Source organism: Biomphalaria glabrata, chromosome 1 (assembly GCF_947242115.1).
Source record: "Biomphalaria glabrata chromosome 1, xgBioGlab47.1, whole genome shotgun sequence".
NCBI classification, from domain to species: Eukaryota; Metazoa; Mollusca; class Gastropoda; family Planorbidae; genus Biomphalaria; species Biomphalaria glabrata.
Window position 1 is genome coordinate 43,026,677 of NC_074711.1, and position 23,145 is coordinate 43,049,821.

Below are 23,145 nucleotides of genomic sequence, written 5' to 3' on the forward strand. Positions count from 1 at the left end.
CTACAATGACAAGCTTTAGTTCTTATTTAAAACGTATTACCTTACAAGTTACAAATGTTCATTTGGAGAAAAAAAGAACTTTTGAGATGAATTAATAATTAAACACTTTTCATAAGACTGAAGTCTTGATTGCAATACACAGAACACTCTAGCTTATTAGATATCGATACAAAAACACAACCTAAAAAATTATATAAACACAAAGGTGAAAGTACATTTCTTATTCCATATGCTAGGACAATGTCATCCAATTGCTCCTTCTTGGAGCATGGAGTATGTTGCATGAATCAGCCAGAAAAAAAAAACAGAGATTAAATATCTCATTTACTTGATTAACGCATGGGTTGGGTAGGCCTACTTGTAGGAAGCTATTATCATAATTTTGAAGGAACGTCAGTTATTTATAAGATAATATAAGAAGTTTGGCCATAATGGCAATGATTACGACGATTAGAAAAGATGCCTCCCCCCCCCCACTATTACCTAAATTCCCCCCTACTAAACTTTATAGTAGAAATCAAAGAATAGAGATTACCTGAGAAATGGGAAAGGACATTTGATTCTTCTGGTGTAACACAAGTGATTTCAGTGTCGTTAATAGGACTCAGAACTTTGCAAGGTTTGTCTGAAAGAGAATTAAATGTTTATTTTAAAAGTTATTCTGAAGGAACAAAATTGCAAACTGGCGATAACTGAAAGAAAAAAAAACCTCTTAATTTTTTAAAACCTTTTTTAAATAAATATTTTTTCTCTGTTAATTAAATAAAATGAAAGTATAGGAATAGCTAGGGGCGGGGTAGGGGGACCATCACCCCAGGCCCCCACTTGAGGGTGCCTCCAAATGGCTGTCCGAATTTTTTTTTACCATTAAATATTACGCCATTATCTCTTGTCATGATGTCGAATGTCAAAATGCAGGGGCCCCTAAATAGGTCAAGCTCCTCGCCCCCACCCCAAATCCCTAGCTACGACACGGAAATGAGTTTATTAACTTATTTATTTTATACACTTCTGGATGTCAGGCGTAGGCCTACCTTCAAAGAGAGAGATTATGCCCTAACCCGATCTCATGCAAGACGCTTGCTGACAAGGAACCCGGTTGATTACATAAATTGTTTCTGTTATAAGAATGTTTCGGCACTAATGTGTTCCTATTAACCGGATTCTGTTGTGTTATATCTCTAAAGATGGATATGAAATACATTTTTAGCGGCCCCCGGAAGGGGAAAAGACGCTATTAGTTTTGTGTGAAATGTCTGTCCGTCTGTCCGTTCGTCCCGTTTAGATCTCGTAAACTAGAAAAGATATTGAAAATCGGACATCACAATATTTTAGACCATTCAAAGTTCTGATGCAACGGCTACTTTTTTTTCTGAAAGCGAAAAATCTAATTTTTAAAATCAGTTATGCAAGTATTTTTTTAAAGAGAAAAAGCTAATTAGTATGCATTATAAGCTTCATTTTCCTGAACATTTTTTATATTGCGTAATTTTTTTTTTTTTTTTTTTTTTTTGAGGATTCGATAAGAGATTGAGCCTTTTCAAAAAAATTGATCAATTATAAGACATCCGTTAGACCAGGGGAGGGCGGTGGCTGAGCGGTAAAGCGCTTGGCTTCCGAACCGGGGGTCCCGGGTTCGAATCCTGGGATTTTTAACTTTGGAATCTTTGGGCGCCTCTGAGTCCACTCAGCTCTAATGGTTACCTGACATTAGTTGAGGAAAAGTAAAGGCGGTTGGTCGTTGTGCTGGCTACATGACACCTTCGTTAACCGTAGGCCACAAAAACAAGATGAACTTTATATCATCTGCCCTACAGACCACAAGGTCTGAAAGGGGAACTAGTTAGGCCAGGTTCACATCTAACTTTGCATCACTTTCACCTATCCTTTGATCTGCTGGACCGTTGGGGCACTACACAAGATCTGTTAACCTTCTTTCTCCATTCTTATCTCTCATTTGTCTTTGATATAATTTCATTCGGATGTTCTTTCTGAAAATATTGAAGCCTGCCTGGGTGGACCACTTTGGGGGCCCATTTTGAGTTTGTGTTTCCACACAAACTGTCTTTTGTAACCTTGTTTTACTTTGTGTTACCTCCAACGTAAACTTCTACAGGTGAATCCGTCTCGTCAAAGTATTTGCCTGTGATTTTCAACTGAGTTCCTCCTGCTCGACTGCCTTTAGACACTGACAGGCCATTGATCTCTTTAAAAAAAATTAGAGTTGTCTTTGTGCATCGAAGTAGACCATCTATTTACAAATGCATATTATTTATGGCGATTAAAAACATGTCTCCACAAACAAGTATATATAATTCCTTGTTTCTATAATAAATCAATTGTAGATTTACCTGTGAATGTCTGATACATTCCAATACCATTACGATGAACTTGCTTTAAGGCAGGAGATGGCAAAGATCTAAAGCACATTAAAAGAGAACGCACAGATAGGTAAAAAAATGGTTGAAGTTGTTGAATGTGATATGTATATAATTTTGAAGAAAAAAAAAACACTTCAACTTGAATATCTGGTTGCTATAATAAAAAAATGTTTAGTTTGAATATCGTAATTGCTTCGCTCTTTAATTTACGCTATATCCTTGTGTCTCTGTAACCATTGGTACGTATTCGTTTGACATGTTTCCAGCTACTTAACAAAGCGATGAAGGAAATTATTTTAACTTCTGTGGCATTTTACATCTTGAGTGATAATCTTTTCCCTTTACAACCTCTCGTGTAACTACATACATATATCATGTAACTATATACATATATCATGTAACTACATGCATATATCATATAACTACATACATATATCATGTAACTATATACATATATCATGTAACTACATGCATATATCATATAACTACATACATATATCAAGTAACTACATACATATATCATGTAACTACATACATATATCATGTAACTACATACATATATCAAGTAACTACATACACATATCATGTAACTACATACAAATATATGTAGGATCCCATCCTTGTTTTTGAGGGTGTGGTGGATGAATAGAAAAAAGTTCGAACCCAAAGGTTCAGAGTTCGAATCGGTGTAAAAGCTGGGATTTCAAATAAGGAAACTTAAGATCTGTTTGGACAAATTAAGATCAAAGTGACATGTTATAAAAGGAAGGTTCTCGGTTTCAATCCTTTCCATATTTATTTCGGTACATTAATAAATAGTTTTACTGTTTTACTGTATTATATGCAGGACAAAAAAAAAAACAACCTATTTCAACTAACCTGCCATAGTTATTGTTAATCAGGAAGCTGATGTTGTGATTACCTGTACAGAATAATAAGAAATGTATCACATCTCAATGAGTGGACCTTCCGATAGGCACTAATTTTTTTGTGTGACTATATCAAAGTGTTTCTTCTATTTATAGTCGCTTGCAAGAGTATTAATAGAGTAAAAAAATAGTTAAAATGTATAATTTCATGTTAACACTAAACATGAAAATCAGAACACTTGCTAGCTAATGTATGCCTAATCATGTTAAGGAAAATAGTTAATTTCTTTTAAAAAAAAAGGCAAGAGATTTAGCAGACTGCTACTTGTGACTAATATTGTGGCTCTATACCTATGTATGTTCCTTCAGTTTTACACTTGAAATAACCTTTGCCATGGACGTCCACAGAGATTCCATACCTGCTCAGCGTACAGTGGTTAAAACAATTTCAGTTCAATGAGAAACATTAATTGTACGGTGTCAACATAGTTCTACATGCTTGTAATCTATTGCAAGATACATTAATTAGACGCACTGATGAATGATAGAACAAAGCTCGTTTAAGTCATGTGATTGCGAAGGTCCTAGGTTTTAATGAGCGCCAGACATGTGCAAGATGGCCTTGAAATTTTACTTGGATGTCTGCCTAAAGTCTTAAAACGTATATTAATCTTAAACGGATCTCTAAAAAGTAACGGCTTTAAGAAGAAAGAAAATGTCCTCTCTAAGTTTAAATTTTAATCTATTCCATGTGAGACACGTTAGACTAGTAGTGAAGATAATGTGCTTCATTGTAAAAAAAAATATATTTGTAATATTGTGTTTCTGGCGATATAATAAAATAGGATCGACCTCCAACATTTGTCTATCACGTAAACTAGTCCAAAAGAGCTTTAAGGCTATAGAACTAGTGTCAGGATAATACATCATTCATTTATTGTGTTGAACGTGGACATTTTATCTCCCGGCTTACATTGAGTCCTTCTCAAAATCTCTTAATTCACATTTCTGACCTCCAAAGTATACTCTGAAACAAAAATATAAATATATGAATACATGCTATGTACCTTTAGGGATTCGTGCTCTCTCTCTCTCTCTCTCTCTCTCTCTCTGACAATTTCTCCAATACCATGTTCAATAGAGATTCTGTTCAAATTGTTTGTGAAGACAGGTGTGGCGGGGCTGGGCGGTGCATGTGACTTTATCTCTAGATGGCAATGCCAAAAATCAGAAAGCTTTTTTAGATCTCGATGATCTAATGGTTCATTCGCTTAACACTGCCTTGTTGCTAGGCCAAGTTGTTGACCGGAGGGTCACTGGTTCATGCCCTGGTCAATGCAGTCCCTTATTTCATTCTATATAATTCACATTTTCTTTAGAGATGGAATATGTCGGCGACATCAATAGGGTTCAGCTGCACTTTTGTTTTTAATTTTCATACGCAGAAACGCAGAAATAAATGGTACATTTGCGCGCCAACATAGTTTACTGACCGACGCGTTCTTAGTGACATAGATCTACTGACCTACACGTTCTTAGTGACATAGATCTACTGACCTACACGTTCTTAGTGACATAGATCTACTGACCTACACGTTCTTAGTGACATAGATCTACTGACCTACACGTTCTTAGTGACATAGATCTACTGACCTACACGTTCTTAGTGACATAGCTCTACTGACCTACACGTTCATGCTGACAGGTACACTGACCTAAATGTTTATGCTAACATAAATCTACTGAGCTACATATTCATGCTTAAATTGCACTAGGGACCTAAACCCCTCGGTACCACGTATCATCTCGTCTTGCCGAAGAGATCCCGCTACTATTGGAGATATTGGATGAGCATGCATGAGAATGGATTACATCGTCACGTGATCTTCAAAAGCCTACCTGAGAATTAACGTTTGTGTTTCATTGGGCTCATTAGCAGCATATCTTGTAGTGACCAGTGTACCACTCACCTCAAGGAAGGCCCCTGCACGAGTACAGTTGAGTATGTAGAATGACTAAGTATCTGATATCACAATTTTGTTAGGAATTATTCTAATTTAAATTTACATTATATTTATTTGAGATTTTCACATTATATTTATTTGAGATTTTCACATTATATTTATTTGAGATTTTCACTATAACGAGACGAGATTGCGTTTTAGTTGCTCCCTATGCATGCTGTATAATAAATATGGATATAATGATCATTAATACTAACAGTTGTTATTGTAAAAAAAATCAGAAGAGGGGTTTCGCAATTTGTAAGGCCGGCCCTGGGTACAAAAGAATGTGTAGTTCAGACCCGAAATATTTATTTCTTGGGCTGACAGTGACAAAATAATCTTCCTGTCGCGAGGCCCTCTCGGGCGCGGTTGCCCAGAACTCCACCCCTAAAAGGCCACCTTTGCAGTCAGTATATTCTAATCTTTACCGGGTAATCCCGATGCTGGCCTGATCATGTCTATTGTTGGCGTGTTCGCATCTGTTACCTGAGGAGAGCATTTTGTTCAAAAGAAAAGATTAATTGTTGAAATCATTGTAAATCATGAAAAAGTAGAATGAACAGTAGGCAGTAATATGTGTTAGAAAACTTAAAGTCAATTTTAAGGACACTTAGACATTGTTTAAAAATACTGAAGTAGGCTATAACATAGATCTATATCCTAGCAATTAAAAAGTAATAAAAAACAAATTGTTTATTATAGAACAGGGGTTACAAACAACTTCTCTAGTAGGGACAATAGAAATGTTATTGTTTATAACAACTTCTCTAGTAGGGACAATAGAAATATTATTGTTTATAACAACTTCTCTAGTAGGGACAATAGAAATGTTATTGTTTATAACAACTTCTCTAGTAAGGACAATAGAAATGTTATTATTTATAACAACTTCTCTAGTAAGGACAATAGAAATGTTATTGTTTAACAACTTCTCTAGTAGGGACAATAGAAATGTTATTAACAACTTTTCTAGTAAGTAAAATAGAAATGTTATTGTTTAAAACCTTCTCTAGTAGGGACAATAGAAATGTTATTGTTTAACAACTTCTCTAGTAAGGACAATAGAAATGTTATTGTTTAAAACCTTCTCTAGTAGGGACAATAGAAATGTTATTGTTTAACAACTTCTCTAGTAAGGACAATAGAAATTTTATTGTTTAACAACTTCTCTAGTAGGGACAATAGAAATGTTATTGTTTAACAACTTCTCTAGTAAGTAAAATAGAAATGTTATTGTTTAAAACCTTCTCTAGTAGGGACAATAGAAATGTTATTGTTTAACAACTTCTCTAGTAGGGACAATAGAAATGTTATTGTTTAACAACATCTCTAGTAGGGACAATAGAAATGTTATTGTTTAACAACTTCTCTAGTAGGGACAATAGAAATGTTATTGTTTATAACAACTTCTCTAGTAGGGACAATAGAAATGTTATTGTTTAACAACATCTCTAGTAGGGACAATAGAAATGTTATTGTTTAACAACTTCTCTAGTAGGGACAATAGAAATGTTATTGTTTATAACAACTTCTCTAGTAGGGACAATAGAAATGTTATTGTTTAACAACATCTCTAGTAGGGACAATAGAAATGTTATTGTTTAACAACTTCTCTAGTAGGGACAATAGAAATGTTATTAACAACTTTTCTAGTAAGTAAAATAGAAATGTTATTGTTTAAAACCTTCTCTAGTAGGGACAATAGAAATGTTATTGTTTAACAACTTCTCTAGTAAGGACAATAGAAATGTTATTGTTTAAAACCTTCTCTAGTAGGGACAATAGAAATGTTATTGTTTAACAACTTCTCTAGTAAGGACAATAGAAATTTTATTGTTTAACAACTTCTCTAGTAGGGACAATAGAAATGTTATTGTTTAACAACATCTCTAGTAGGGACAATAGAAATGTTATTGTTTAACAACTTCTCTAGTAGGGACAATAGAAATGTTATTGTTTATAACAACTTCTCTAGTAGGGACAATAGAAATGTTATTGTTTAACAACATCTCTAGTAGGGACAATAGAAATGTTATTGTTTAACAACTTCTCTAGTAGGGACAATAGAAATGTTATTGTTTATAACAACTTCTCTAGTAGGGACAATAGAAATGTTATTGTTTAACAACTTCTCTAGTAAGGACAATAGAAATGTTATTGTTTAACAACTTCTCTAGTAGGGACAATAGAAATGTTATTGTTTAACAACTTCTTTGGTAGGGACAATAGAAATGTTATTGTTTAACAACTTCTCTAGTAGGGACAATAGATATGTTATTGTTTAACAACAACTTCTTTGGTAGGGACAATAGAAATGTTATTGTTTAACAACAACTTCTTTGGTAGGGACAATAGAAATGTTATTGTTTAACAACTTTTCTAGTAGGGACAATAGAAATGTTATTGTTTCATATTTCCTCCACTAAGATAAAAAAAAAAACATTTTTTTTTAAAGGACGCATTTAAATTTTTTAAAAGTGATGGATGGATAAAATAATTTGCTTCAACATTTGCGGAATTATTAGATCAGTCAGCTGCATCCCTACTCAACGAAAAAAAAAAGGGGGGGGGAAGCTTGTAAAAATAAATGATACATGATACATCCCACTAGAAGTTATTTCTATCTGAAAACCACACGTATAGGTAGAGAACTAACTGTGAATTGACAGTCCGTTGTTAAAGGGCAGTAGTCAGTCTCCATGACATCCACTCCATCCACAGACACTTTGATGGTGTACTTCCCTACAGGCATAGGACTGAACACAAAAAAACAACAGATTTTGTTTCTTTAAAAAAAAGCTTATACGAGGCGTAATTGTTTTAATTAGTTTGTGTCAGTGATGTCATTAAACTTGTAATAGATCTAGACCAACATAACAAAAAATCTGTGCGATAAGAAATAGTTTAACCAATTGTTTTTGTTTAGCGCTATTTCATGCTTTTGGCTATGATCCTATCACTTATCTGGACCAGTTGGGAAAATGGGGGGGGGGGGGGCTAAGTAGACATACTAACCACTCTACTATCGAAGTGCTTACGAAAACAGAAGATTGTATAGTTATCTATTGTTTGTTTCAAACTTACTTTAAAGCGCAAATCTATAAAGGGGACTAATAAAGCTTACACCACAACTACAGTCAAGTACAATATCTTTCCCTAGTTTGAGATACCAAACAAAATAATTAATTACCAATGTAAATAAACTAATTGGTTAATTTTTTCTTATTGATTTTTGTGTTGTCGGGTAAAAGAAATAATTGTGCGAAATTTCAGCTTGATCCGAGATTGGGTGTCGGAGAAATAACGTGCACAAACATTTTCCAGACAGATAGACTGAGTTGATATAAGATTTGAAAAAAAAAAGGTTATGTTATCTGCAAACCTTTAGTCAATCGTACCTTCTCAGGGGCCTTTTTTGGGGGGGGGGGGGCGGGGCTGGGGCGGGGGTTACCCTTTGCGCCTTTAATTAGTTGTATTTATTCTGTAAAATTTTTCTCCGTAATGCTTAAAAAAATCAAAAGAAAGAACTACGAACAAAGTTTTAAAATCATCCTCTAATATTTGAAGTAGAAATAATTCACTTTGTAAATTCTTTAAAAAAAAAACTAAAGATATATTATCGATACTTTTCACTTATATTTATCTAATTTTTCATTTCAGAAAACAGTGTCATACTTCAAACTTCCTTTTGTCATCTGCTTGGGATGGGCATGTTTGGCATAAATACAGAAATTTAGAGATTACTTGTCCAAGCACCAAAATCATAAAACAAATATGAAGAAAGAGTTTTTTAGCAATTCGTTTCGTTCAGATAATCAGAATTATTTAATTTTTCACAATATTTCAACTTAATTGGAAAAATAATAAAGATGTAAAAGTGTAATTGGTCAGATCAGTGGCTTATCTATGATGGGAGGAGAGATGTGAAAGTGTAATTGGTCAGATCAGTGGCTTATCTATGATGGGAGGAGAGATGTGAAAGTGTAATTGGTCAGATCAGTGGCTTATCTATGATGGGAGGAGAGATGTGAAAGTGTAATTGGTCAGATCAGTGGCTTATCTATGATGGGAGGAGAGATGTGAAAGTGTAATTGGTCAGATCAGTGGCTTATCTATGATGGGAGGAGAGATGTGAAAGTGTAATTGGTCAGATCAGTGGCTTATCTATGATGGGAGGAGAGATGTGAAAGTGTAATTGGTCAGATCAGTGGCTTATCTATGATGGGAGGAGAGATGTGAAAGTGTAATTGGTCAGATCAGTGGCTTATCTATGATGGGAGGAGAGATGTGAAATTTTGAAAGTCCCCTCGGGCCCCCACTTGTGGGTCCCCCAAACGATTGTTCGATTTTTTTTAGATAAAATATTAAGCCACTGCCATGTAATGTTTTTTTTTTTATATAAGTGCGGGGTTACTTTTATAACTATTATTAAGTTATATATTTATTAAATAAATTATCTCATGCATGATGTCAAAATGCAGAGGTCAAGCCCCCAGGCTCCCTAATCCCTAGCTAAGCCACTGGGTCAGATCAATGATAGTGATTTTTTTTTAACCAACACCTACACACTGATGTATTAGTCTGCACTAGGATATGTTCTTCTACACACCATGATATGTTCTTCTACACACCATGATATGTTCTTCTACACACCATGATATGTTCTTCTACACACTATGGTGTTCTTCTATACAGTACAATTTGGAAACGACACCTACACCGTGTAACATGTGATCTGCGACTGGTGAGATCCATCAGGATGAATATCGCACGGGTAACTTGTCAGAGACGTCAGCCAAACTTTACTTCCGAGATTCTCGTTCCCTTGGCCAAAACTAAAATAGCTTTTGGAGAAATCTAATATACAGACAGAAACATTAACATTTGAGTCACCATGATGCTAAATATAATGGTTGGATTACTGCCTAGACTACACAAGTGGAGGTCTAAAAGTTGACGTTTGAAGTGCTAAGCAGCACAGAAAATTATTTAGATTATGCCTAATCTTTTTACAGTTTTTGTTTTTATTGACTTTTTTTTTAAATAAAGAACTAGAAAAGCGCTAAAAAAGGGGGCACTTGTATGAAACAAATAGACAAAATGGCATAGAAAATTTATTTGGTAAAATTTTTAAACAAATTTCGCAATACTCTCGCCTTAACATTAAGAACAATATAATTACATAATCATCAACATCTTCAAAGTCAATGTGAGTGAGGGCTTAAGAGGCTCAAATCACCCTTTCCAAACACCCTGCGGTTCCCAGTGCAAGTATGTCACCATATAACAAGTCAACAGAACATGGCTTCAGAAGAACGTATGGGAAGTTCCGAACTAATACGAGACACGATTTTCTTTCTCACCGAAGCGGGGGGGGGGCAATGTTATTTGAAGTTTGAAGGTCCGAACTGTGCTGAGTATATTTAGAATCCAGGTTAAAGTTTTAAATATATTTCAATTGCAGTGATTCAGGGCCCTGATAATATTCTCTGATTTTGTAGTTTTAATATTCTTTTATTATTAGCGGCCCCCGTAAGGGGAAAAAGCCGCTATTAGGTTTGTGCAAAATGTCCGTCTGTCCGTCTGTCCGTCTGTCCGTCTGTCCGTCTGTCCGTCTGTCCGTCTGTCCGTCTGTCACACTCAGATCTCGAAAACTAGAAGAGATATGAAAAATATTATTTCATCATTAAATCCGGCTTGAAAAGTTTAGGTGCAACGGCTACTTTTGGTTTTCTAAAAGCAAACCGTTTAATTTATAAAATTAATTATGCAAGCGATTTTTTCATAAAAATACACCAATTCTAAAACAATTACGTAAATGTAAGGGAGGCAATGTTACAATATGCTAACAAAGATGGACAATTTTTGTGTATTTTCAGTATCACTAAGTCAAATATATTTTTAAAATGTACAGGAAATGTTTACAACAAATACAAATAATAGTTAAAGTCGTTTTTTCTGGTCAACTAGCTGCTAAAATTAAAAGAAAACATTTCTGTTTGTTTATAAAGGCTAATAATGCACTTTGTATGTAAATATCACGCACATTTTTTTAAATGGACTTTTTATGCAGCGATTTTCGTGCAGTAGCGTAACGTCGCAACATGATCAGGTGCTAAACCAATTCCTTAAACTTTTTTAAAAATCAGATTTTATTTATTTTTTGTTTAGTGCCCCCATTCGAATAAAAGAAGCTTATTTTTGTGCGTTTTGTCTGTTGGTCGGTCTGTCCGTCACGATTAGATTTAAAAAACTAGAACTCTAAAAGCTATTGAAAATCTGATTTACCCTTTAATGTTCCTCCCATAACATCTCAATAGTTTTAAGTATCTAAAATTGATTGTTCCGGATTTTTTTGTGCAAAACTAATCAACGCCAACAAATGTTTATTTGCTCTTCTAACTTATATTACATTCAATTTCCATGCTTAAACGTTGCAAAAACACATTATCAATAATATGTTGTTCCGTTTTTTATGTAAATAGCATACTAATGCTAAATCATAATCTCTATACTGACTTATATTTCATTAAGTGTAAAAATGTTCCGGATATTGTTTTATAAAACATGAATTATGCCTAATGATTGTTTGAAATCGCATAAGGCTTTAAAAAAAGTAATTTACTAGAATAGATTACTGAAAATTACTTTTTAGACATTTAATTTTCTTGTAAAACATAACATAGAAGTTTTGTAATCGATAAAGAAAGTTCCGGATTTTGTTTCTTACAAATCGTCGCAAGAAATTTCCGAATTTATTTAAAAATCTACTAACGCCAAATAATTGTTTGAACTCCCTCTTCTAATTAATAAACAAATAATCTTCTCATTTACGAAATAATGTTTTTACGGATTTTTATGAAAAATATTTTAACTCACTACTCTCTTACAGTACATTTAACTTTCTACCTAAAACATTAAAAAATCTAATTATCGTTAATATTATGTTCCGATTTTTAAGGAAAACAGAATCCAAACACCAAAGTAAGGTATGAAAATCTCTCCACGTGGCTGTAGTACATCTAATTTTTATACGAGACCATCCAAAAAATTTAATTAACGGTATTACATTTATCTGAAATTCTCTTTTTCTTTTACTATTTATACAAACATCCGGAACAATCTATTATATAAACTTTTCAATTGTGTTCATACCTAAAAATTATTGCGATGTTTTGAAACGTAAAATAAAGGTAAATCAATTTTTAATAACTTTTAGTTGTTTTTTTTATATCAAGATAACGGACAGACCGACTGACAGACAAAACGCAAAAACAATGTGGCTTTGATCCTTTTTAAATAATATCTATTAGAACTCAGTGCACCAATGTCTATGAACCCTCGTTAAATATCTCGTATAAATAAAGACATTTTTTTTTTATGGTACCGGTACTAGCCTATTGTGAGGTAATGGAATTTTTTTTCTTTGACGTCATATGAATGGACTCTTTAAATGTAATGTTAAAAGAACGCACTCGGTGCACCAATGTCTATTAACCCTCGAAAAAATTGCTTGTATTAATGAAAACATATTTTAGTCTAACTAAGCCGTGTGACGTAGTGTTTTTTTTTCCTTTGACGTCACATGGAATGAATTCTTTAAATGAAATGCTAAAAGAACGCACTCGGTGCACCAATGTCTATGAACACTCGATAAAAGGCTCGTAATGATGAAGGCGATTTTTATTCTAGCTAGGCCGTGTGACGTAGTGTTTTTTTTCCTTTGACGTCATAGGGAATGAATTCTTTAAATGAAATGCTTAAAGAACGCACTCGGTGCACCAAAGTCTATGAACACTCGATAAAAGTCTCTTATAGATGAAGGCGATTTTTAGTCTAGCTAGGCCGTGTGACGTAGTGTTTTTTTTTCCCTCTGACGTTATATGGAATTAATTCTTCAAATGAAATGAAAAAAGAACTCGGTATAGTAATGTTTATTAAGCCTCGTTATGTGACTCGCGTTTAAAAAAGGAATGATATCTTGATTTAGATCTAATCTAGATTTTTTAAACTAGATCTAGATTTTTATTACAGTATATCTAGATCTGGATTTATATTCTAATTAAAATTATTTTAGAGTCTAGATCTAGAATTTCTAGATCTAGTTTAGACTAAAATAGACTAGATTAAGATGTAGAATTTCAATTTCTAAACTTAAAGTGTAAAAAAAAAGTGTAGATTTTCATTTCCAAACGTTTTGATCAATATTGTAATGTTTTAATATACTAAAACTAATCTACTATTTTTTTTATTAAATTTAAATTTAAATTTACGGCAAATGAATCTTTGAAACATTATTACTTTTGACCATCGGATGGCTGCCTGGTCGTGCGCTGGACTGACGTTCAGATTTATGGATGGCCCAGGGTTCAAACCCTGCCCGCTCCCATCCCCCGTCGTCCTGCGGGAGGTTTGGACTAGGAAGTAATTATCTTCAACTCTGAAGGAACATCCGAAACGTGTAAAACATTTTACATCAAAATTAAATCACCTCTTGAATATTATTTGCGAATATGCAGATCCGACAGGGATCCGACTTCGACGGGGGCCGCCTCTGAGTTTGTGTAACACAAACTCTCTTTGTAATCTTGTTTTTTTTTGTTTTTAAATCTTGCGGTTATTTCCAATTGGATCTACTCTGGAGGTGGACGAGTATCTTTCATCCAGAGAGTCTTATCAAGCATGTTGGTAGTTTGGATGGAGTGATGCCCTTGGTAATTTACTACTTAGAGAAAATAAACTGTAACTCACATTTAAAAAAACAACAAAAAACTTACTGACGCCTTTCACTGTGATCCTGGTCCCTCCGTTTCTGCTACCCTTTTGAGGTGAGATATTGAGTACTTTAGTCACTGAAATCAAACATTATCACGTCATTGGTCAGTTTATATCACATTGCCTGTTTGAGAAATAGAAGCTGGAGTGTGTGGGGGGGGGGGACTATTATTTCTGCTGCTCGTAATGCAGGAAATGGCTTAGCGGCCCGGATAAGCCTGAAGACTTGGGCAATGCACCCTTCTCTCTTGCCGAGCTGGGCAGTGCGATTGCTAAGTCAAAAAAAAAGGCTTCGGGGCCAGACAAAGTTACAGCTGAGACGATAAAACATCTCGGGGTGAAGCGACGGATAAATTTCTGGAGTTTAAGTGAGGCAAGATTACCTGGGCCTGGAATAGTGTCATCGTTGTCCAAATCCTTAAGAAATGCAAAGACGCGACTACCATGGAGTCCTACACACCCATTTCACTTACCCCCACCGTAGACATAATTGCCTAAAAGATTTTCTACGAGCGGCTTGTGTGGTGCTTTGAGAGTGTCATATCCTTGCGCCAGAGCAGGCAGGCTTTAAAGCAGGCTTAAGCCCGATAGACCAGGTCACTGTATTTACACAGGAGATGGCCGATAGGTTTCAAAAGTCCGAGGCTTATAACCTGTTTGGAAGCAAGGACTCTGGCTGAAGCTTAGAGCCTTGGGCTTGCGGGGGCGGGAGGCGGACCTATAACTTGAACAGTGAGAGAAAACACTACTAGGTACCAGTAGCCTCTAAGCAAGGCAAAGTCTCACAAAATGGATTTCCTCAAAGTTCCGCCCTGTTTTGCACTCTTTCATGGCCTATCTTAATGATTAGCCCAGCTCACTACGTTGTCGCAAATATATATATATATATATTAAACTGTCCTCTGGTCAACTGGGAAACGAGTTGACCAACTACAGGCAACTCTCCAAGCACACCTCAACACCATTTCCTGGTATTGCGAATAGTGACAGATTTTGCCAGAACGACCTGGTCCCTGTTCAACTTGGGGATCGATCATTCTTATGGCACTATTCAACCTATAACTCGGTGGGCTGCGACTCCTCTCGAATCACGCGACCGGATACAGACCCAGGCACTTTAAGGACAAGACCAACAAACGTTGCAGAGATCTGTACTAATGTTGTTCCCTTACAATGACGGTTCCGTCCGAACTATGACTTCCGATATCGCCAATGTGCTGGAGAGAGCGTGCAGACTGCGTCGCATATTTTGTACGCGTAAGGGGAGGGAGCGGGTGCGCTAGACTTGCTTGATCTTTTCTGTCTGTCGCCACCACTCATCAGCTCTGTTGGGTGTTTTAGAAACTTCCAGACTTCCATTTGAACTTGCTCCATTTACTGTTGATGGAATGTTATGTTGTATGAAGAGTTGTGCCCATGCACAGGGGAAACTACTCTAGTAATCAATATGGCTGATTAAACTTGTTTGTGTTTACCTGAGATTGTTCTTATGTCAAGTGTATTTATATTTGAGTGTCCATCGTAACCACTGGATTATTTCGCCCCCCCCTTCTAGTATTTTGGCCGATTTGGTAGGGTCGGGAGGGGACGATGGCATCAATCCGCCCCCCCCCCCACCATAAACTTTCGAGTGGGGGGGGGGGCGGTCCTATTTATTTGTAAAAATCACAGCTTGCTAACAGAATCAATTAAATATCTATATGATTAAAACTTGTTATTGGTATTTTAACCGGTCTTTATATTATGTCGTTCACCTGTTGGCCGATTGGAAAGGGAGGAGCGAATACCTCTACTGCCCTTCCCATCTAAACCCTTTGTGTGTGTGGGGGGGGGGGAGCGGTCCTACTTTTATGGAGAAATCATAGTATGTGAACAAAATTAGTCAAATATCTATATAATATAAACAGGTGGAAATGCGATACACGCAATCACCTTTCCCCCATCGGACAAACCAATACTTTTTCTTTTTGTATTATAGTAAGAAATTCCTAATTTAAAAATCTGTCACTAATATAATTTATATATTCTATAAAGTAAATTCTTATATCGAGTCGCCCAATCCCTATTCTTTAATGCAAAATGCAATCATTAGCAGAAATTATAAAAAGGAGCGAGGATTAATCGTTTTCATTTTACCGCCCTTCCCCTTTCCAGACAGAGTTTGTGTAATTTGACATGAATTTATCATAACTATTTTAAGAAAGACTTTGCTTTGGAAAAGTTATAATTCAAACGAAATTTTTCAATGTAACAGTCAGGGTTGAGATGAGTTCAAAAAACAGATAATCTTTTCCTAGTCGACTTTTTCCAACCTTTACTCTATCTCATATTTTTCTAGTTAAATAAATTTAGGACTATAACTCACAATTTGTGCTTGAATTTTATTGAATATTATTAATCGAATATTGTTTTTTTCGGCGGCGATCCTCAAAGCCTTAATCTTATCTTTTCAAAGAACAAATCAGTTGTATTTGCAATGTATTAAGGGACTATAAATTCATATTGGAATATTTTTCCACATTATTCAAAAGGTCCTTTATAATAGAAAGAATAATGAGCTCTAGGTCAGGAGAATGTGTTACTGCAGTGAAGAATGCCAGAAAACGCTTTTAGCGTCGAGGCTTCGCCCCGAACCTCACTGATGAATAATAAGCTGTAGATGTCAGGAGAATGCGTTTCTGCAGTGAAGAATGCAAGAAAACGCTTTTGGCGTCGGGGCTTCGCCCCGAACCCCACTAATAAGTAATGAGCTGTAGATGTCAGGAGAATGCGTTTCTGCAGTGAAGAATGCAAGAAAACGCTTTTAGCGTCGGTCCTTCGCCCAAAACCCCACTAATAAATAATGAGCTGTAGATGTCAGGAGAATGCGTTTCAGCCGTGAAAAGTGCAAGAAAACGCTTTTGGCGTCGGGGCTTTGCCCCGAACCCCACTAATAAATAATGAGCTGTAGATGTCAGGAGAATGCGTTTCAGTCGTGAAAAGTGCAAGAAAACGCTTTTGGCGAATATATATATATATATGCTGTACGCACGTTTATGCATAGGGTTAGGGTTTACTGGGCGTTAGGGCTAGGGTTTGGAAAAAAATCGCCCCCCCCCACTCCAAAGTTCTGGATCCGCCAGTGATCGTAACAATTCACAAAAACTTTGGTCGTTGGTCGTGCACAATCGTATGTTTGCGGTTCCTTTGATGGGTGAAGTAGCGTTCCTAGCTTTGCCAAACAGTCGGCTCTCGTTTGCTCTGATTCCTCAATGGGATGGAATCGAATGCATACAGACAACGCTCCCCAGATCTGATAGTTGCATGGGTGGGACCCTCACGATACCCTCCCATGCCATGACGAGACCATAAGGCTTAGACTGATTTATTAATCCTTATTAGAAATTGGTTGTGATTACAATGACTCATTAGTTCACTAATAAAAGAAAAAAAAAAGACATGCCACAAAAAAAAAAAAAGAACTGACACAACACACAGAGAAGCTCATTGATTGGCTCATGGGCGTAGCCAGGATTTTTTTTCGGGGGGGGGGGGGGGGGTTGGGGGGGGATTTTTTTCTATCCCCCCCCCGCCTCCCCCCCCCCGCGAATTTTTTTTTATATGTATTTATGTGTGTGTGTGTGTGTAAATAATCTTTATTGCATTCTGACCCTTCATTCTTTCGGAAGACGTTTATTGTGCCCTAGAATAGGTTCTTCCATGAGTTAGTGGAAAAATTGTAGTTTCCCGCCAATACTAGCAACGGGGTCTGGGGGAGCGCTAGGAGCTCCCCCAGCGCGGGGCGAAGCCCCGCCGCCAAGCACTATTTCTGATATTGAAAGCCAACAAAATGCATATTCTGAGGTATCTACAGTGCATTTTCCTGCTATTAAAAAGTTTTATTTCAAAAACCTAATGTGCTATTCTTACTGACTTAGACCCTACCGCGCCGTTCGGAGCATTTGACGTCAAGCTGTTTCCATAAAAATCTGTCACTGGTAATGTCTGAAGCCTCTTCGCACCTGCCATGAGGACCTCAATGAATGAGTGGCGTCAAGTTGTACTAGGATATCATTGCAACTCTTCTTATGCGTAATTCATTTTGTCGGAGAACATGTCCCGCAAACCTCATGCGTCGCTCTCTCACAATCTTACTAAAGGGTCGACTCCCAGTTCGGCATAGGATTTCCTTGATTTAAACTCGATCTCTATAACTGACTTCTAAAATCTGTCTTAGCCATCTTTGTTGAGCCACATTTAGTATTATTCAATTTCGGCAGATGACTATTCACTACAGTTTATTAACGGAGCCCTGCCACTAGTAAAATGTGTAGCCACTCTTGAATACGCTCTTGGAATTAAATGACTGTAGTTTGCTTTAGATTTTATATCGAAAAGAGAAGTTTTATCGTCAAAATCATCTGTTGGGGGTTTTCCACCTCAAAATGCTCTGTAGGGGGATCTTAAACTCAAAACCATCTGGAGGGGTTTTTAAACTTCAAACAAACGCCATCTGCAGAAGAGGGGTTTAAACTCAAAACCCCCGATTGGATTGGCTACGCTCAAATAATTTTAGTGTGTAATTTGCTTTTTTTTATATTGAAGAGGTATTTTTAGCATTAAACCCCTCTGAATGGGGGTTTAAACTCAAAACCCCTTTTGGCAACGCTCATAGCATTTTGAGTGCGTAATTTGCTTTTATTCTTACACTGAAGATGTATTTTTTAGCCTCAAACCCCCCCCCCCTGGCAAGGGGTTTAAACTCAAAACCCCTTTGGCTGCGTTCATAGATTTTAGTGTGAGTAATTTGCTTTTATTTATATTGAAGAGGTACTTTTTAGCTTCAAACTCCACTGGAGGGGAGTTTAAACTCAAAACCCCTTTGACTACACTCAAAACATTTTGAGTGTATAATTTGCTTTGTTTTTATTATTAAAGAGCTATTTTTTACCTTCAAACCCCGCTGAAGTGGGGTTTAAACTAAAAACTAAGTCAAAACCCATTTTGCTACGCTCATAACATTTTGAGTGCGTAATTAACTTTTTTTATATTGAAGAGGGGGTTTATCGTAAATTTTGGAGGGGGTTTTAAAATCAAAATCTCCTTTAACTGTGCTCTTGGAATTAGGGAATTTTCGTTTGCATTTTTGTTTTGTTTTGTTTTCTAGAAGAGGGGGGGGGGTAACTGCAAAAACCCCAAATAGGGGGTTTAAAACTCAAAACCCCTAGTAGGGGGTTTTAAACACAAAACCCCTGGTAGGGGTTTTTAAACTCGAACCCCCCTGGTAGGGTGTTTTAAACTCAAAACCCCCTGGTTAGGGATTTTAAACTCAAAACCCCATTGGTTGTGCTGGGGCAATTGATGGTTAAGTATTAAAATCTCAACTTAAATAAACAAAATCAAAGCAAAAAATCATTCACTAAATTCCGATCCCCCCCCCAGGGGGGGGGGGATTTCATTTCGGGAGGGGTTTGAACCCCAAACCCCCCCCCTGGCTACGCCCATGATGATTGGCTAGTGACACAGACAGTGACACACGTCATGATCTTTTTTACGTTCCTTAGTCAACGGGTAGCGCTGATACAGTCTGACAGAGTAAGGAACAAACCAGTTTTAGAATCGTTCAGTTCCACTTGACTTAATGGAGCGTGTGGCGGTTGTTTTCTAAGATTTGTTGATAAAAGTAAATAGGGTTGTGCGTATGGTTTATTTCTAAAGCTATTTTTTATAGGACATTCTCTATTCGTTATAGTGCGGCCTCCAATGCCAATTTGCAAAGGGCTCCAATATTATTAAATGCAGATTTGTGGACAACCGCAACAAAACCAATAGCGGATTTTCCTAAAAGGCAGGTTTAAAAAAATCTTGCGTTGGTAGCCTGCTCCCGACGAAGTTAATGACAATTAACATTTGTGATCCTGCAATTATTTTTCTGCTTCCCTCCAAATGTTAAATACCGTTGTTTGTGGTATTTAGATAATTAAATGTTGCTATTTGTAGGTTTACTGATGGATTTCTATTTCACAATAACACTTTGTCTCACTGGCTATATGGAATGACAGTCTTAATGTCTAGAGAAATTTAATATTTCTTCTATTTCGATTATAATGATATTTGATAAACATACTACCTAGACTCCGCCATGATCATGTCTTACAAGTTACAAATTAGATTTCCTTTAAGTCAAATTTTTGAAAATTAGAAGACTTCGTCCCCCCCCCCCTCCTTTTTTTTTAGAGCCTCCATGAAGTAGACCACGAGTATATCTTCTTATCTATTATATGGGTCAGACTGAGATCTTAACGGCAGTATGGTTCAATTGAGTTGGTATTCAGATGACATGGCCTACTCCTACTCATAGGCATACGGCATTGTGATTATACATAAGGAACTAGATCTAGAATAATCTGGATATAGGCCTAGACTTAGAAGAGCCTAAATTAAGTAAATATCTATATCTAGAACTAAATATCTATATCCATGGACTTAATAATTAACTGGAAAATATATATAATGGCATCTACCCGAAGACTGGACGCTTGATACCATTAGATGCAGTGCAAATATAGACACACATCTACCGATTGGTTTCATTATTGCTTTATACAATGCATGCAGATTTATACTTTGTAACTCTTTACAGTGTACGCAGTAAGGCGTTCAAAAGTGCACACATTTTGTAAACATTTGGTGCTTTCTGGTGTATAAAAAAACACTTTTTGTAAACAATTGGTGCTTTCTGGTGTCTTAAAAAACCGATGACCGTATTGCATATATATATCATGGGCGTAGCCAGGATTTTTTCGGGGGGGGGGGGATTTTTTTCCGCCGCTTGGAGCTAGTATTGAAAGCCAACAAAATGTATATTCTGTGATATCTACAGTGCATTTTCCTGCTATTAAAAAGTTTTATTTCAAAGACGTAATGTGTTATTCTTCTCGTGTGGACGTTTTTTGATCTCGCATCGAGCGCCTCCCCAGGTGGCGGATAGGGGAATGCCCTCCAGATATGGTGGGTACCGGGGAAATAAAATACCCGGGGTGGACCAAAATCAAACCTGCTGCCTTGCAGGAAGTGGAGGGATGCACAAAGGCTAGGGCACCTTACCCGAAAATAAAGGCAGCTATCCAGAGAGCTTTGAGGGGAAGCCCCCCAGATGGTTATGCACAGGGCTAACAACTCTGTCATATAAAAAATACTGTTACGGAAGCTAATACACACAAGAAAACCCGGACAGATCTCAACGGAAAACGACCTAGGCCTGGAAAAGGACATGACCTCGACCCCGAATGCGATGGATTGATGATGCGGAAGCAGATCTGAAGCAGCTTGGGGTCAGGGCGTGGAGACGAAAGGCCCAGGAGAGACCTGAATGGAAGGATTTGTTGAAGCAGGCCAGAGCCCTCCATGGGCTGTAGCGCCACTGGGATGGATGGATGAATGTGCTATTCTTATTGACTTAGACCCACCCGCGCCCTTCGGCGCATTTGCCGTCAATCTGTTTCCACAAAAATCTGTCACTGGTAATGGCTGAAGCCTCTTCCCACCTAATCTGAGGATTCCATAAATGTGTGGCGCCAAGTTGTACTAGGATGTCATCGCAACTCTTTTTATGCGTAATTTATTTTGTCGCAAACCCCATGCGACGCTCTGTCACAATCTTACTAAGGGGTCGACTCCCAGTTCGGCATAGGATTTCCTTGATTTAGACCCGATATCTATAACTGACTCCTAGCCACTGGTAGAAATGTGTAACCTCTCTTGACTACGCTCTTGGAATTGCATGCCTGTATTTCGCTTTAGATTTTATATCGAAAAGGAAAGTTTTATCGTCAAAATCATCCGTTGAAGGGTTTTAAACTAAAAAATCTCTGGAGTTTTTTTGTTTTTTTGTCATTCAAAACCCCATTAAGCTACGGTCATGGAATTTGGTGACTGTAGTTTGCTTTAAAATAATATTGAAGTGAGAGGTTTTCAACTCAAAACGCTCTGTAGGGGAATTTTTAACTCAAAACCATCTGGAGGGGTTTTAAATTAAAAAAAAAAAAGCCATCTGGAGGAGGGGAATTGAAACTCAAAACCCCTCATTAGCTTAGCTACACTCAAAGAATTTTAGTGTAATTTGCTTTTTTTATATTGAAGAGGTATTTTTTAGCATCAAAACCCTTAAACTCAAACCCCCCTTTGGCTACACTCATAGCATTTAGAGTGCGTAATTTGCTTTTTTTTAATATTGAAGAGGTATTTTTCAGCTTCAAACCCCGCTGTCAGGGGTTTTTAAACTCAAAACCCCTTTGGCTACGCTCATAGATTTTATAGTGTGTAATTTGCTTTTTTTTTATATTGAAGAGGTACTTTTTAGCTTCAAACTCCAACTGGAGTTGGATGGGGGTTAAACTCAAAACCCCTTTGGCTACGCTCATAGAATTTTGAGTGTGTAATTTGCTTTTTTTATATTGAGAGGGGGTTTATCGTAATTTTTGGAGGCGGTTTTAAAGTCTAAATATTCCTTAGCTGTTTTCTTGGAATTTAGGGATTGTCGTTTGCATTTTTTTTTAGTTTTGTTTATAGAAGAGGGGGATTTAACTGCTAAACCCCTGGTAGGGGGTTTTAAACTCAAAACCCTTGTAGGGGGTTTTAAACTCAAAACCCCTGTAGGGGGTTTTAAACTCAAAACCACTGGTAGAGGGATTTTTATCTCAAAACCCTCTGGTAGGGGGTTTTAAACTCAAAACCCCCTGGTAGAGGGATTTTTATCTCAAAACCCACTGATAGGTTTTTTTTTACTCAAAACCCTCTGGTAGAGGGTATTAAACTCAAAACCCCCTCGGCTGTGCTGTGGTAAGTGATGATTTAGTATTAAAATCTCACCTAAAATAAACAAAATGAAAACAAAAAATCAGTCACTGAATTCCGCGAAGGAATCGCGACGATCTAAACTGGCTACGCCCATGATATACATATATGTATGTATGTATGTATGTATGTATGTATGTATGTATGTATGTATGTATATATTGTTATAACCCTGCCATGCACACCGCCATCCAAGATGGTGCAGAAGGTGCGCACTATTAGTGACTAGACTATGAAGGATGTTGACATTAGGGAAGAAGAGAATGATTTCCGCCCAAG

The 23,145-nt window shown here is 36.7% G+C and overlaps 1 protein-coding gene across 1 annotated transcript in view; it reads right to left on the reverse strand.

The window, feature by feature from the left end:
- LOC106067831 (fibrocystin-L-like) overlaps positions 1-20,636 on the reverse strand; it is a 119,775-nt gene extending 99,139 nt beyond the window's left edge. The window contains exons 1-12 of the mRNA XM_056037704.1: positions 20,535-20,636; positions 14,034-14,108; positions 9,975-10,113; positions 7,913-8,012; positions 5,685-5,742; positions 5,150-5,234; positions 4,224-4,277; positions 3,602-3,669; positions 3,261-3,303; positions 2,352-2,419; positions 2,096-2,206; positions 536-625 (exon numbers count right to left, since the gene is read on the reverse strand). Coding sequence (XP_055893679.1) covers positions 536-625; positions 2,096-2,206; positions 2,352-2,419; positions 3,261-3,303; positions 3,602-3,669; positions 4,224-4,277; positions 5,150-5,234; positions 5,685-5,742; positions 7,913-8,012; positions 9,975-10,113; positions 14,034-14,108; positions 20,535-20,604 — 961 coding nt within the window. The 5' untranslated portion in view covers positions 20,605-20,636. The remainder of the gene's footprint in view (positions 1-535; positions 626-2,095; positions 2,207-2,351; positions 2,420-3,260; positions 3,304-3,601; positions 3,670-4,223; positions 4,278-5,149; positions 5,235-5,684; positions 5,743-7,912; positions 8,013-9,974; positions 10,114-14,033; positions 14,109-20,534) is intronic.
- Between the last annotated feature and the right edge of the window lie 2,509 nt (positions 20,637-23,145).